The 16,874-nt window shown below is 43.2% G+C and overlaps 2 protein-coding genes across 7 annotated transcripts in view; one reads left to right on the forward strand and one right to left on the reverse strand.

Moving 5' to 3' along the window:
* Positions 1 to 6,299, reverse strand: part of OFD1 (OFD1 centriole and centriolar satellite protein) — a 63,484-nt gene extending 57,185 nt beyond the window's left edge. For 2 of the 6 annotated variants that reach the window (XM_050963454.1, XM_050963458.1), the window contains exons 1-2: positions 3,985 to 4,266; positions 2,814 to 2,915 (exon numbers count right to left, since the gene is read on the reverse strand). In XM_050963454.1, the coding sequence (XP_050819411.1) occupies positions 2,814 to 2,909 (96 nt within the window). In that variant the 5' untranslated portion in view covers positions 2,910 to 2,915; positions 3,985 to 4,266. Of the gene's footprint in view, positions 1 to 2,813; positions 2,916 to 3,984; positions 4,285 to 6,212 lie in introns of those variants that run through there. The other 4 variants (XM_050963442.1, XM_050963453.1, XM_050963448.1 and 1 more) reach the window with 4 other exon arrangements.
* On the forward strand, positions 3,593 to 13,029 carry TRAPPC2 (trafficking protein particle complex subunit 2). Its single transcript, XM_050964854.1, has 5 exons — positions 3,593 to 3,701; positions 5,128 to 5,238; positions 7,613 to 7,755; positions 8,712 to 8,799; positions 11,483 to 13,029. Exons 2-5 carry the CDS (start codon positions 5,146 to 5,148, stop codon positions 11,579 to 11,581), a joined length of 423 nt encoding a protein of 140 aa, XP_050820811.1. The 5' UTR covers positions 3,593 to 3,701; positions 5,128 to 5,145; the 3' UTR covers positions 11,582 to 13,029.
* Positions 13,030 to 16,874: the final 3,845 nt, after the last annotated feature.

Raw genomic sequence — 16,874 nt, forward strand, 5'->3', positions numbered from 1 at the left:
TGCAGACAATCAGTACAGCAACAAGATGTGGTTTTTTTCCATCACTGTAGTAAGAGGCAGTAGCTAGGCCGATGGAAGAATTCTTCCATCGACCTAGCTGCATCTACAGTGGGGTTTAGATTGACCTAATTAGACACACAGGGCATGAAATTTTTCACAGCCCTGAGAGAGGCAGTGAGGTCAACCTAGTTTTAGGTGTAAAACGGGCCTGACTGCAGCATATTCAGTTACAGCTTATTTGAAAAATTCACTAGTCTACTAAATGACAGGCCAAGAAGTTGCTGAGGAGAAGAAGGAAAAGGGAGCAGATAGAGGCGGGGGGGAACTAGGGAGCCACACAATTGGACTATCTAGTTCTTTCTCACAGAGACAGGTAAATGGAGTAAAGATTATATGAATGCAGAAATGTCTGAGACTAGGTAAGATGGATGGTACAAGGTACAAAAGAGAAGTAGATGATTGAGAAAAAATAATTGTGGAGAGAAAGAAGAAAACAGAAAATATAGGGAAAGTGAAAACAAGGGAAAGAAAGACAAGGAAATAAACACAAAATGTCGAGAAAAATACACTTGAGTCCTGCTGGGACTTAAAAAATCTGGGTTCAACTCCAAGCTCTGCTTCCTGTGACCACTGGGCAAAGCACTTAATCTCATTATGCTTCAGTTGCCTCTCCATTACATAGGAATAATATTTCCTTTTTCCCCATCCATTATCTGGTTATCTATTTAAAGTGCATGCCCTCTGGGCACGTACTGTTTACTGTGTGTATGTACAGTGCTTAGCACAATGGAACCCTGATGTCCTCTGGGGCCACTAGGCACTACAATTAATACTGTGACTTATTACAGGAGAGAAAAAGTAGCTGGAATATTTGGAGCCCCTGCTACATCAGAAGCACTGCCCCCAACAGTCAGGCTTTACGAGGAACAGGTCCAATTTAGACACCATTTTGGCCCTCCTCTTGTTGTTGGAGATACATCGCAAGTTCAAGAAGCCTCTGCATGTGGCATATGTTGATCTTAAGGCTGCATTTGATTCTGCTGACCGAGTCCAATTATGGAAGGCTTTAAAGGACATCGATGTCCCAGCCGCTCAGCAGGACTTGATTAGTGAGCTGCACAATGGAACCACTGCCTGTGTACGTCTTGGGAATCTAATGTCGGCACCTTTTAAATCGGTATCTGGTAGGTATGTGCCTTGGACCCTGCACTCTTCTGTCAGGCAAGGGATTTCATAACGCAGCATTCTGTCAGATCCATAGGAATTAAGACTGGCAATCTCTCATGCTCAGACCTTGACTATGCAGATGATTGATGTTCTAGTACAGGTTTCACGAGGCACTCAGTCCAGCAAATGGAGGACTTGGCTAAGAATGGCCTCCATGTTTCGTGGTCAAAGACAAAACTGCAAAATCTAGGATCAAGTCCATCAGTGATGCCAATCTCTTTGAATAATGAAACTGTCAAAGCAGTCTCCAGCTTTTGCTATTTGGGTTCCATACTCACCAGTTCCTCCAACTCTCACACAGAGGTTCTCCACTGGATTGACATTGCAGCATTTGCCATGGGTCGTTTACAACAATATGGAACCAACATAATCTCAGCACAACCACCAAATTCAGGATCTATCCTCTCTGTACCACTGTATGGTTGCGAAACATGGACACTATGCCACCCAAACTGGGCAAAGCTGGAGGCTTTCCACACAAAAATCCAACATCATATAACGTGGAATGACTTCATTTGTAATGCAGAGGTTTACAGTCACTCCGGTCTACACACTACTGGGGCCACTGTCCACAGATAGTGTCTTGCACTTTTTGGACGTGTTGAGAGAATGCCACCAGATGTTCTGGAAACTGCCGTTCTCTTGGTGGCTTGTAACAGCTGGGATAAACTTCCACCAACCGAGGGGTGGAGGTGGCCCAGACAAAGACCCCATATTATATGGGTGTATCTGTTCCAATGTAGGACTCTCAGCCCGTCAAGCCCTTGCAGCTGCACAGGAATGGACTAAATGGCGAAGGATTGTTATGGCCAACTGTTCGACTATGCGTTCAAGAAGCAGCAGAGGAGAAAAAGTAGCATGAAATCAGGAAGAAAGATTATAAAAGGGAGAAATAAGTTAAATTTTAAAAATTAAATATTTTATAATTACTCTATATTATAAAGAGTAGACAACTATTTTATCCTTAAAAAAGCAGCAGAGAGATGGCATAAGAACATAAGAACAGCCATATTGTATCAGACCAAAGTATCCTGGCCATCTAGCCCAGTATCCTGTCTTCTAACAGTGGCCAATGCCAGGTGCCCCAGAGGGAATGAACAGAACAGGTAATTATCAAGTGATTCATCCCCTGTCACCTATTCCTGGCATCTGGCAACCAGAATCTAGGGACACCATCCCTGTCCATCCTGGCTAATACCATGACAGCACAAATATTTTCATTTTGGCTGGTAGGCTTAATTGAAAGGTAAATAAGTGACAGTTTATTTCTGATCTATAAACATTTACCTATTTACACTCCTACAGTTCCACAAGCCAATCCATGCAGGTGGGCATTTGCACCTGTGTGAACCCCTCTTGTGTCTGGCAGGGCTTCATGCAGACAAAGTTACAAACGGATCAGCTTGCAGAATTGGGGCCAAAATATGCATTTTCCTTGAGAGAAACGGACATGTAACAAAAAAGATTTGTCTACCATGGATTCCACTGTTGTGAAACACAACCTATTGTTTTCAGTGCCAGATGCCTCACGTACGTTTCTCTGTGGCTAAGTGCTATGTAACGCTCGCTTAAAACAAAACACACACCTTAAGTGTGTCCAAAACGCCTCGGTTCTTAAATGTCTGATAAAGTCTTTTCCGGAGTTCATCTTGGGACAACGCTCGAAATTCAGAAGAAGCCATCCTGAGCTAAAATGTTACAAAACACCATTACTCATCTCCCCAGCAGACACCCCAGCACAGCTCTAGTGAATGGGTGGGGCCCAGGAGGCCCTGTCACACTGCACCATTTACACCGCGGTACCCGGGGGGTGGGGGATGCAGCTCCTCACAGAAATACCAGCTGGGGGGCGGGTGGGAAAGTCGCTGCCGCGGGCCTGGGCAATCGCAGCGGTTTCACCGCGTGTCCCTTGTTTTGCTAAAGCCCCAGCTCCTGGAGTCAGGGGAACTAGCAGCCCGGCCCAGCCCGAGCCTAGGAACCGCTAATGGCTACGTGGGTCCCGGCTCCTAGTGCGGGCGACTCCCAGAGGAGCGGGCTCATTCTGACACCGCGGAGATGCGGCCGCCTAGAGCCCCCTCCGGTGATTTCAGGGCCCCGCACCCGATACTTCAATCCAGGTGCCTCGGCCCCGCCAGTCCCGGCAGGGGGCGCCCTAGTGAGGGAGGGGCTGGCGGCCGGGAGTGCGCGCGACTGCGCAAGTCACCTCGCTGAGCCGGAGAGCCGGCAACCGCACCAGCCTCCGAACTGGGCTAATCGCCGCTTTGCGGCTCAATCCAGCCCGGCCGTTACCAACCGCCGCCACTGCACCCGCCCCCTTGACTGAACCCTCGCGAGAACCGACTGTGCTCGATCGCTCTCGCGATAGCTGGGAACGGCTGGGCGTTCCCCTTCAGAGTGCGGTGACGCCATCAGCCCGCGCCGGATGTTTGGGACTCCGCGAGGACAGCTCGGTGCAGGGGCGTCTGGACAAGCGGGTGAGCGGCCGGGGGGGTCTCTGCCCCCTCGAGCGTCTGGGCGGCCTGATCTGCGCCCCTCCCCGTGCCAGGAGCGGCGGTGGAAATGACACAGCCCCCTCCCCCCCCCGGTACCTAGCGCTGCTCACAATCCCCGCGGGAGGGGGCAGCGGCTGGCTGGCTGCTGCACTGAGCCTCCCTCGCCCGCGTCTGTCACCGGCCGCGAGTTAACCTCCCGCGAGGCAGGGGAGGGGCCGCGGAAATGGAGGGTTAGAGAGATCAGCCTGTCCCGCTAACGCCCCACCTCCCTCCGAAGCCCCCTCTCTCTGCCTCCGTTCCGCGGGTGGGTGTCAGCTGCTCGGTAATCCTCCCCTCAGTCCCGGGAGCGCGAGTCTTTCCTGCAGCTTTCGCGGAGAGCGGAGCCTTCAAGGGAACAGGCACACGTGGCTGTGAAACGATGGAAATTGGCATGGGCGGGGAAGGTAGAGCAGGTAGCAACTTCCACCTTGGAAACTGGCAAGATTGCAAACAGGCAGTGCCCCCTTTTGCTTTGCGCTATTGCAGGGCTGGCCAGCCTGTAGCTCCGGAGCCACTTGTGGCTCTTCAGAAATTAATGTGTGGCTCCTATATAGGCACCAACTCCGGGGCTGGAGCTATAAGCACCAACTTTCCAGTTTGCCAGGAGAGTTCACTGCTCAACCCCTGGCTCTGCCACAGGCCCAGCCCCTACTCAGTCCCTTCCCCCCTTCTTCCCTCAGCCTGCCAGGCCCTCACTCCTTCCCAGAGCCTCCTGCACACCAGGAAACTACTTATCAGGAGGGATGGGAGGTGCTGATCTGCAGGGTGGTGGGAGTGGGGAGAGGCACTGGGAATGGGGTGAGGGAGCTCGTGGCAGGCTGTGACATATTACTTTGGCTCTTTGGCAATATATATTGATAAATTCTGGCTCCTTCTAAGGCTCAGGTTGGCCACCCCTGCGCTATTGTCTTGTTTATTACCAAATAGAATTTCACACTTTTGGACAAAAGATAGATTAGGCCCCAATCGTGCGAAAACTCACTCAGTGCTTAACTTTATATACTATTCGTGGATTTAAATTAGTGGAACTATTGCACTAAAACAAAGCATATCATTAGTCACCGCAGGAGCAGGTCCATATTTCCTTCCACTTTTGGTTGTCATTACTAGCCAACTACATTTCAGGGTGTGGTATGCTAGCAAAATTTTCTAAGAATTAGATTGCAATGGAATGTTGAAATATATACAAATGTCTTAAATTTGTAAAACTCTTACAAAAACTCGTTTAGCTAAACTATTTGACATGGTTTCTTCTTAATATACAATATGATTTTGTATTAACTGACTCTTTTTTAGGACTTTTCTGAATGCATTTACATTTCATGCGTCTGCAAGCATTTGTAAAACATGTCCCTTCTTTCTTGGAAAGGGCATTATTTTGAAGACAATGTCTGGAAGTTTCTACTTTGTAATAGTTGGTCATCATGATAATCCAGTATTTGAAATGGAATTTCTACCTTCTGGAAAAGTGGAGTCCAAGGTTTGTAGATTTTGATAATACTTTGTATATCTATAGCTGTTTCTGTCTGATGAACATTCATTACAAACATGAATTATTAAAGTCTCACCACAACCCTGTGAGGTAACTAGTATTGTTACTGCTTGTACAGAAAACTTTTGGCAGAGCAGGAGGTAGAACCCATAGCTCCTGACTCTTTCTTTCTGTGCATTAAACACCGGACCATTCTGTCTCTCCAGAACACATACATTTCTGTATCTTCAGAGATTCTGTTTTAAATCAAGTATGTACAGTTCTACTTATAGTTGCTGCTTGATGTATGTTACATGCTAGCCTTGATTTATCTCATCACCTCCATACTGCAGCTATATGATGTCATTCACTGTTCTGGAGGATAGTGCGGAGGATTAAGTTTTTTGAGTTTTACTCTAATCTTTTTTTGACTTTTAAATATTAATATTACAGCACAAAGTTAATACCACTGGCTTTAGTTTCTATTTGAATGATAATCTTAGTTATTTTTTTTAAACTGAGTCAGGGCTGAATAAGGCAGTGTTTCTCAAACTGGGATCGCCACTTGTGTAGGGAAAGCCCCTGGCGGACCAGGCCCGTTTGTTTACCTGCCCTGTCCACTGGTCCAGCCGATCGCGGCTCCCCCTGGCCGTGGTTCACTGCTCCAGGCCAATAAGAGCTGCTGGAAGCAGCGCAGGCCAAGGGACTTACTGGCCACCACTTCCAGCAGCCCCCATTGGCCTGCAGCGGTGAACTGCGGCCAGTGGGAGCTGCGATTGGCCAGAACTGTGGATGGGGCAAGTAAACAAACTGGCCCGGCCCACCAGGGGCTTTCTCTACGCAAGCAGCGACCCCAGTTTGAAAAACACTGAAATAAGGTCTCCAATGTATGTGTTAATTGACCTGATTGAATAGCTTCATAAATAAATACAGGTTAGAAAATGTGTAATATAATGGCTCCAATGAGGATAGAACACACGTACCATGATGATGGGTGCATAAAGGAAAAAAAAGCATAGAGTACAGATCTGAAATGAAAAAGAGGTTTTAATAATGAGTTTAATTTGTATTATTGATTAGTATTTTCAATATATCCTAAAACAGAGCTTTATAGATGTATAGTCATGCTGAAATGCATCTGACAATTGAGTAAACTTCATTTTTTGCACTCTAAAATTAAAATGGTTTGAACCAGGCAAGCATAATCTCAGGTCACATTTTAATAATAAGTTATAAACTTCTTGAGAACATAATTGCACTAAAGTAGAGAGAACCAGTGATATTGGTATCTCTTGGCAAATAGCCTCTGCTTCCGGATAACAACACTTCGCATAGACCAACAAATTCTGCACAGACTTGCACCCTGTAAAATCTCATTGAGGTAAATGTTTTGCATGGAGTGTATTATAAATCAGCACAGAATTTGGCTTTGTAAATTCCATGATTTGGTCTGTTACTCAGTAATGACAGGTAAGTATAGTTGTAGATAGGTGGACTGCTGTTAAGTGCAGACCTGCAGATAAGACATTAAGCCAAGGACCCTACTGCCTGTCTCTAGTGGTTGCTACAGGTTCCACTGCACACTTTCAAAAAACAAGAGATAAGCCCCATATATTGGCCATACTCTGTGTTGTAAAGTAGGGCACATCCTCCCTTCTGTTTTTTTTTCTTTCCTCCTCCCGCTAGCTAGGAAGGAAGGATGATACTCTTCGCTTCCAATGAATCTATTTCTCTTCCAAATTTTACTCTTCCTATAACACGTGAGCAGATCAGAAAATGGAGAAAACCACAGGGAATGGACCAGACCTGTGGGTGCAACAGCAGCATATGAGCAGTATTCCCTCAGTATAGGGTATGCTGGAAGGACAGCCACAGTTTCTAAACTGTTGGACACTTAAGGAATGGTCTTGGCCAGCTCTTCTTTTCAGTAAGCCATTTTTTTAATATTCTAGGATGAGAGAACTACTGCTAAGCACATAATTGTGTTTACTTATATAGTCACTGCACTGTTAGGGATGAATTCTGCTGTGGCATTAAGTGAATGCCATTCCTATTTATCTTAGAGGGAGTTGCACTTATTTACACCTGTGATATTTAATCCTAAGATCTACTGCACAATACTTTTAGTAACATAGACTATATTAAAAATGAAACCCTAGTTCTTCTCTGTTTTCTGATGCCCTAGTGTCTTTCACTTCTGACACCAAAGTATTGGGAATATATCTTATTGTGTTTGGATTTCATTAAAGACCATGTTATATCTTGCAGAAGAAAGGTTGAGGATACAAACTGTAAGAAAATGTACAGCTATTACAGCAGCTGGTAGATTATTCTTATTTAGATTTTACTTATATGAAATAGCTCATTCTGCTTTCCATATCAGGATGATCATCGTCATCTCAACCAGTTCATAGCTCATGCTGCTCTTGACCTAGTAGACGAGAACATGTGGCTGTCTAACAACATGTACCTGAAGACAGTGGACAAGTTTAATGAATGGTTTGTTTCTGCTTTTGTCACTGCAGGACATATCCTTTCTCTGTATTTATTCACTTTTGCGAGCAAGTGGTAAGTTAAATGAAACAATTCTAGAGCGGAACTAATTCTGCTGTTTTTACTGGAAGTTGGTTAGAGATAGTCCGCAACATCTGGATGAAGTTTGTCAGAGGCAGATCACTTCTAAAAAGATGGGACTAAGTGGGAGGGGCAGCAATGGAACTTAATCTGGAGGGGGGATAGAGGATGGGGTGGGCAGAAGAAAGACCCCTAAGGGGGATTGCCCTGAGCAGAGGAATAAGTTTTATAAAGATAACACCAGGAAAGGAACAATAGAGAGATCTGTTCGTGCCCATACAGTTTTCTCTAATTCCAACCCCTTTTTGAAACCTGCAAAGAGGAGGCTTGGCTAGAACTATACATGCCTGTTGGTGGTCTCTAGGCATCCAGTCAAAAAAGTATAGTTTTTTCAGGTCATTTAGATGTACAGACTTGATCTGGATATCAGAAATCAGGTGTTAATTGCCATGTATGTTGTAAAAGTAGTGATTGTATTTGACAATGTATTCTAACTTGAGGTACATGGAAACATTACTTTGTATTTTCTTTAAAAAAAATCTCTTCAAAATCTGGATATTCTTTAGAAAATAAAGACTTGAATGAGGGAGTAATACTTTTTGCTCCCAAAAGCATGGGAAGTTTAATTACAGATTGAAATTGAATGCTTCCTACAGTTAATGTGCCTGGAGATCCCTCTTTAAATTCTAGCTTCCAAAGAACACTGTCTTGCATATATAAGATTCAGGTGTAAGCATGTGCTGCATTGAGCTGTGAGTGCTTGCCTCAATCAAATACCACGTCCGATTTTTCATTAGTTTTGCAAAATTAGTGTTGGTTATAAAACTACTTTGAGGGAGGGAAGAGCAGAGAGTCACTAACAGTTAATCTTAAATTTTTGGAAGGAAAATTGCTTCCTTAATTGTTCCACATATGAGATTTATTATGCTTCATGATGTAAGACAAGAAGATGGAATTAAAAATTTCTTTAGTGATGTCTATGACTTGTATATAAAGGTAAGAAATTATCTTATGATTTTGTGTAAAATTTTAAAGTGTGTTCTACTTATACACACTTAAGCAATGTCTACATATATGTGGGGAGGGATAGCTCAGTGATTTGAGCATTGGCTTGCTAAACCCAGGGTTGTGAGTTCAATCCTTGAGGGGGCCATTTGGGCATTGGTCCTGCTTTGAGCAGGGGGTTGGACTAGATGATCTTCTGAGGTCCCTTCCAACCCTAGTAATCTATCTACATTAGGGAAACTTTCCAAAATTTCCCACCATTGCCACAGGTGCAGCTGTACTAGAGTTAATCACAATGGAAGCCCTATCTAGACCCAGCTCCTGTAGCCAGGGTAGTTAACGCTGTGTCTATTAGACTTGATCTTAGCAGGTTTAATTGACACAGCATTATAAGCAGTTCTGGCCATGGGGAGGCCTTCATTTCTGAGTGAAGGTATCATCACTAAGAGCCACATTTAGGGGTGAGCCTAAAATAGTGTAAATTGCATCTTCTCAACTCCTGTGGGTCAAATTTAGAGATGATACATTAGAGGTTGAAAGTCTAAGGGAGTTTGTGTGGCTGAATACATCCTGTATTAACCCCTTACATGCTGTTGTAATAATCTTTGTATAAAATATGCTTTGTGAGGTATCGTTTTAAAACTAGTAAGTCCTGGTCAGTAATATGATAAAATGTAACTATACAATGTGTAATAAGAGTTATGAACATAAGATGAAATTATGACTCTGTGTTTACCAGACAAGTCTGGGGAGAGAGTAAACCTGTTCCTCAAAGACAAAGGAAAAACTGACACCATTTGAAAACCAGGTTTCATCAAAGTTGATGAGCAGCCACTTGTCAGATGGCCACTTGTTGGCAATGAAGAGGGGTAGGAACAGATCAATCTGCATGTTAGCAAGCAAACTGTAGAGACTCTTTTACCAAAGGGGGACTAGACTACAAAAGTGAGGGGCAAAAACATCCCTGTGATCTCTCTCACACACTTTCACTTAAGATGACAAAGGAACCACCTTTTGACTTTGGGTGGGGGTAGAGTGGTCAACTTTTTAATGTCTGAAAACTGGACTCCTCTGAGGCGCCAACCCTGCTCTGCCTATTCCCTCGAGGCCCCTTCCCCTGCTTGCTCCCCTCAACTCCAGTGTGAACAGCCCCAAAGGACTTGCAAACCCCAGCTTCAACAGGCAACCTGGAAGTGCAGATCAGAAAAGCACTACAGCCAGGCAGTCCCACTGGCAAGCTAGGACATGACCCTCCATCTCCCTCTGTGCTGCCTGCCCAGTAGCCCTCTTCCGTGCCCATTCAAGCCCTCCCTGCCCCAGAGCTGCCTCAGAACGTAGCCGGGGGAAGAACTGGTGGCGGGGCAGCTCGCATTCATTCTATACCTGCTGGCAGCCCCTTATCACCATGGGCCCTCACACTCTGTGCTCTGCTGCAGCCCTACAAACCATGCTCCTCAACGGGGCTGCCCAAGGTGCATGTGTGTTGCCCCAGTAGCCACCGCATCAAGACCAGACAACAGACTGTCACTTCCTTCCCACCTGCAGTAATTGGACTTTGTGTCTCATCAGTACATCTGACTACACACTGCCAGATCCCCTTTTTGACTGGACTTTCCAATCGATAACCAGATACCTGGTTACCGGAGGAGGGGGAGGGAGGATCCTGTCTTAAGATTTTAGTGAGCGATATTACTGGGAGCATGTGGTAAGGATTTTACCTTGAGCCAAGTCTACTCTGTTAAATTTTAGCTATGAGGAAGCATTTTATCTTTATTTTTCTTGTAACCATTTGTGACTTCACTATCTTATATTTCTGCTTACTTAAAATGTGTCTCTTTGTAATTAAGCTTTTTTAATCAAAACTAATCCAGTGTTTAAACTGAACTGTTTAGGTAACTCCAGTTAAAATAGCGAACAGTTGCATATTGACTCCGTTACAGGGGCAACAAGCCTCTAATATCTGAACTGCCCTGAAGAGGGCTGGACAGTTCAGAGCACACATTCTGGCGGGAAATTCAGGACTGTGTGTGTGTTGGGGTTGCCCTGCAGGTAGTAACTGAGGCTGCTGGTAGCCAGTGTGTGACTGGAGTGTTGCTGGCAGGCTGCTGGGGTTAGAGTTGCAGGACTAAGGCTGTGGCTCTACAGACACTCAGGTTGTGACCTGCCTGCTGTTTGTGAGCGGACCAGCTTGGGAGCTACAATAGAAAGCATTGTGAGGCACCCACAGTTGCGGGGCAGATGTTGACAGCTCCTCACTGGGCTGGATTGCACCCCGGTTTGTCTGAACTCTTGTAATATACACATAGAGGTGGGAGGTATCAGATATAAATTACAGCATCTTAGATTTGCCTCTCAGGTTGGTCAAATTAATATTAAGGTATGGAGAAAAAAAACTAATATTTGGGGTCTGATAACTGTCTTTATTTAAACAAATACCGTGTCTTATTAAAATAGTTCCAGCAGCTGTAGTAGTACACTGAGAGAAAGAAAGTCAGCTGAGCCTCAGAGCAATGCTCAATCACTATTACTGTGGATTTCTGCTTAAAAACTGGTGCTAAGATTCAATGTAGAGCTTTTAGTAATTTGTTCTAAGTGCTGAAGAATACTAATTATTTCTCTGTTTCTTTGTAGTTCAAAACAATCTGTTTATTGAGTCTCTCTCCTTTTTCCTCAGTTTGCAATGAATCCATTCTATGAACCCAATTCTCCTGTTCGATCGAGTGCATTTGATAGAAAAGTGCAATTTCTTGGGAAAAAACATCTTTTAAGCTGAATACTTTAATAGACATTGTATCTTCATGAATATCTGAACTGTAATTAACTTAAATAACCTGGTATGTTTTCAGCATGTTTGACATCTTTTTGAAGACTTAAGATAAATTAGATGCCCCATAATTTTTTTTTCCAGTGACAACTAAAAACCAATTGAGCTTTTGGGGTTATGAGAAATACTATAAAAATCCTTCAAGTTGCCACGTGTTAAAGTGTTAAACAGTGGTAGCAAATCAGTTGCTGTATTCCAAAGTTAGAGGCATCAGTGTATCATAGTTGCCTTATCAATGCAGAGATGAAAAGTGGATCTCTTCTGTTTATGGAGCCTGTTGGAAAGAAATCAGATCTAAATGAAAAAAAGCTTGTGTGTATGGGAGGGGTGGTATATTTCACAATTGTATGACTTAGCACAAAGAAGAGGGAAGTTCTTAATTGTTAGGTCTAAAGGGAGAAATACGTTAATTTAGTAAGATTAAAGCTTGCTATGTTTGTCACAGTCCTTAAATAAGAAACTCTTGCACAGCACAATACCAGACTAATTCCCCGCTCTTCCTGTCATGTGAGCTCACAGAGATGCATCCCAGAATGCTGTGGTTAAAGAAACATCTGAGGCTAGCAATTAAGACCTTGCAATACTATTTTCCAATAAGTCAGCAACTCTCAGCTTTTTTTTTTTATAAGATCAAAACTGCTGAACAACGTACTGCATGGTTGATGCAAAAAACCTATACCTGCACATTGTGAAGGAATAAAGAAAATATATCAAAAGATTTACAGACATTCTTCACTAACTTAAGCTATTTCTTCTCAAGACAGCATTTAGGTATATGATTAAGTTCTACTGAAGTAAATAGAATGAGTGTTGAAGCACCCTCCTGAATAGGGAACTTGAACTATTTTTTAAGGTTGTCTAGGGTGCAAGGCAGAGTTTAGACCATTCTGCACTACAAAATAGAGTAACTTTTGAAAACAGGTATCTTTATACTGTCATTCCAAAATATTGAATAATTTAAAAATGAATAGCATAATATAGAAAGCAGATACACAGCTAAATAATGCTAAGTTACTTTGGTTCAGTTTACAGTACATGTCATGTCCGTTATTGTGCACATTATATAAACTGATTTCTCTTAGCATTAGTTTATTAAATATGTGAAAGATCTCATAAGTGACTGAAGACCTGGTTGTTTCAGAAACATTTTGCATTGTCCATTTAAATTGGTTAAATTGCTTTAGCTGTATATTTATCCAATCCTCATTTTTTAAGAACTATGCTTATTTCTAAAATGTCCCAGGAACAATGGAAGATATCAAGAGGTCCAGCTGTTTCTTTCAAATAAAATTATTTGACATTGCATGGCGTGAACACATCAACTGCACATATACTACAAATGTGTTGAAAAGAGACCATTTTATGATGTGGTAAAAGATTATTTTTTTTCCCCTTAAGGACATCCTTGCTCCATTGTCGCTTATAGACTTGTATAATAAAGCTCTGTGTTTTCACCAGGCTGCTGCATCACAGTAGATGTAAAAGGTAAAATCTGAAACCAACAGGTAGAGATTCTGAAGACAATTTAATCTTATACTGACTTTTTTCCAAGCGTTTAAGTGGAAAACCAGTCTTGTTTTGATATTGGGAGACTGATTTCTCATTTGGAATATATTTGAAAAACTGTCTTCTCATGATAGGCTGCACCTACTATTTTCTTAGCACATAGCTTATCTTAGTTATAAAGTAATGTTAAACAGTTGCTTTGTTGAACCTATTCTTTTCACTCCAGTCTAAAGTTCCAATGGCAATTATTTCATTCTAACTTATGCACATAGCAGATGATCACTTCTAAAACAGTTCCCTAACTGTATAAGCTGATTTGATTTAATTTCAATTTTAAAAATTCAGTAGTATTTAGTGTATAGCTACAGTAGGGCTAGTTTGTATATATATTGTTTCAGATTTAAAATTCCCCATTCCTTTGTTAAAAATACCCCCACATTGTTTGAGGCTTTATAGACCTAAAGACTTCCTTTGTTTGCCGAGAATTCATGTGTGAGACTATAGGGCTTTTCTTGTGGTATATGGTAGAACCTCAAAGATACAAACACCAGATTTACACACTCACCAGGCTACTGGATGCCATGTGAAACCAGAAGTAACCAATCAGGCAGCAGCAGAGTTAAAAAAAAAAAGAGTAAATACTCAACTATGCCTATATTGCATCTTCAAGATAAGCACATCTGGGCAGCCTGTCCCCACCCCCACATGCTTGAGGCAGTGAAACAGCAGTGGGGGGTCTGCATTGCTTTCACCACTGCCCCTGCCAGGAAGGGGACACATCTTTTAACCCCTTGATCCTCCTCTCTCTCCCAATAAGCTATTTTCTCTTCCCCCCCCCCACCCCATCTGCTGGCAAGAGGACAAGCTTGCAAACTTATACCAGGTTGAGTAGGGACCTCAGCTGCTGCTGAAACTTGGCCTGGAGTGTAAGCTGCTGAATCAGAGTTGTGAACATTTCAGAGTTACAGACAACTTCCATTCCCACAGTGTCTGTAACTCTGAAGGTTCACTGTAGTTAAATATGTTACCTTGTTAAACACACACACCCTTCCTTTTAATGCACGGGCTCTCAAACCAGGCATTAGGAACCCTCAGAGGGTCACAAGGTTATTACATGGGAGGGGCACAAGTTGTCAGCCTTCACCCCAAACCCTGCTTTGCCTCCAGCATTTATAATGATGTTATTAAAAACACCTTTTAATATATTTAAGGGAGGGTTGCACTCAGAGGTTTGCTATGTGAAAGGAGTCACCAGTACAAAAGTTTGAGAACCACTGTTTTAGTGCATTAACATACTTACTGAGTACATCCTTGAATGTTAAAAGTGCAAAGTCAGCATGTATTACACTAGGTGCTCATGGGCTTAAGACTGGATGGAGTCCATTGAATAATAGTGTCAGTTGTGGTCACATGTCCTGTACCACTTCATGCTTCCACACAAAGGCATGACAGGTAGAGTGCCTGCCTTTCTCCTCCACTTTTCTCTGACCATCCATGGCAGTGAAGTAGAACCCCGAGGCGTTGGACCTGCTAGTGTTTGCTAATCTTTGTTTTTTCAATGATCTGTTTGAAGATTATCATTAAAATCTAGTGAAATTAGACTGTCAAACTAAATTAGTTCAACTCTCTTGTACCTCAGGATCACGTATCTTGCACCAAACACCATGCCTCATGGCAGACTATGCTGTCCAGATTCAGACCCTGTCCATCCTGCTCACAAATGGCCACAGTCACTGCCTGAGGGAAAGCCCCTTCCCAAATAGATGATTGGTCATTCCTTTTCCTCTAGAATACAGAATTCCAGGAACACTTATCTCAAACTGCATCAGTTAGCAGAGTCTGAGGATTGGTCTGTTCCTGAGGAAGCAGTAACTGCCAAACTGGAGCCAAAAAAGTCATCCTTTGCTAGAGCTTCTCAAGCAATCCATACCACTCTGACAAGAGGAAAAGTATAAAAAAGGATAGTGAAAACACCAACAGCAGTAACCTCGTCACTGACCCTGGTACTGATAGACCTGGAGCTTGTAACCCCCAACTCTGAAATTCAGCACATTGAGGCTAGGCCAGATGGAGCAGAAGTGCAGCTCTAAAAATCACTTGGGCTTCTCACAAGGAGGGTCCAAAATAAGTCCTCCACAAAAACCTACAAGCCTTCTACTGCTTCAGGGGCATGCTATGCCAGTGGTCAAGCTTGCATAAGGAAGGAATGGCCAGTGCCAACATTGCCATCTGCCTTACAAGCAGCAGTGCAGAGGATTGAACCCATCACTGTCCTGAGATACATACTGATGTCCCACCTAATACCTCATCCACATCAAGACCACTGTCAGCACCAGTTCCCTTTGCACAGAGGTCACATGGTGCTACAACATCACCATTTGACAAAATACTCTTCCTCACCTTCACTGAGTTATTTGTTCTTGCCAGCATTGATCAGGGACCCATTTCCCCTGCAATTGGGAGGGCATCCTTTTTCAGAGCTTCATGACAAGCAAAACATGAGTAGAAGCAGGCTAGCTAACCTCAACCCAATCAGTGCCCATACATGTAGTCTCTGCCATTGCCAGCAGGGTACCTTCATGTTTCTTAAAGCAGTTTCCCCTCTCACCCATCACAAAAGAGGTAATAACATAGGGCTTGAAGGGACATTCTGGGTCAGAGTCCAGTCCCCTGTTGTTATAGGCAACCCTGTCATATAATCCCATTTATAAATGTATTAAACCTTAAAACTAGTGAGGTTATCTTCCCCTGCTACTTCTATTGAATGGCTGTTCCAAAACCTCACTCCTCTTCTGATTAGCAACTTTTAACTTTTTTAGCCTAAATCTCACTGTTTGCAGTTTTAGTCATACCTCCCATGCTAGAAGCAAGTAGCAGTCTCAGAACAGGCCAAAGTGGCACCAGAGGAACCTGGCAATCCCTTTCTCCACTGAGAGAGTCATCTTTGCCAGATGAGGCAGCAATAGCAACCCCAACACTGTCATAAGAGTGTTGCATTCCAAGACCTTTGAACCCTAGGACATCAACCTGCGATCCAGGAAAAGTCCGATAAGTCACTCCAACTCTCAGTGAGATAACTTTCCAGCCTAAGTAGAGCCACTTACATGGTAACGTTTCTTCTGCATCACTGCCCCAGAAAGTTAAGAAAGGTATATATTTAATAGTAAGAAATTTAAAAGGTACAATTCTTTTTAGAAAGTGACTTACTGACATCATGAGGTTCTATTTTACTGTATTGAACTAACATCTATGACAAGGGGGTTCAGTTTTTTAGTATATATGATTTTGTAACTGCCAGCACTGGAAGCTTATCCTGGGATTTGGCAGTCAAGCAGTGTTACCAGTAATAAAAGGTTCCACACTGCAAACTGTGCTCTCAGGAACAGATGTCCCTGTGTTTGGGGATATAACTGACTGAAATTTAAGTAAGAAGTTCTGTTATTGCCCATGTCAATCTAAAAGAGAATAGAGCAGGATTCATTAGCTCTACAAGGATAACAAGTGTAAACTTATTTGTTGCTTATTTAAGCAGATGAAGCCCTGCTTCTGCACAAGGAGCAGCTCTGTAAACTGAGGGGCTGCTTCAGTTGCATACAAGTCAGTTTTCAGCCATACATCAAGTTCCTAGCATGACATGTGTCTCATTAGCTCTATGGCACAAATGCAGCTTTAAGTAACCTGTTGGCAAAATTCAGCAAGGCTTTAGAAGAGCAGATGAAGGGAAAACACACAGACA

This window comes from Gopherus flavomarginatus, chromosome 1, assembly GCF_025201925.1.
Source record: "Gopherus flavomarginatus isolate rGopFla2 chromosome 1, rGopFla2.mat.asm, whole genome shotgun sequence".
NCBI lineage: Eukaryota > Metazoa > Chordata > Testudines > Testudinidae > Gopherus > Gopherus flavomarginatus.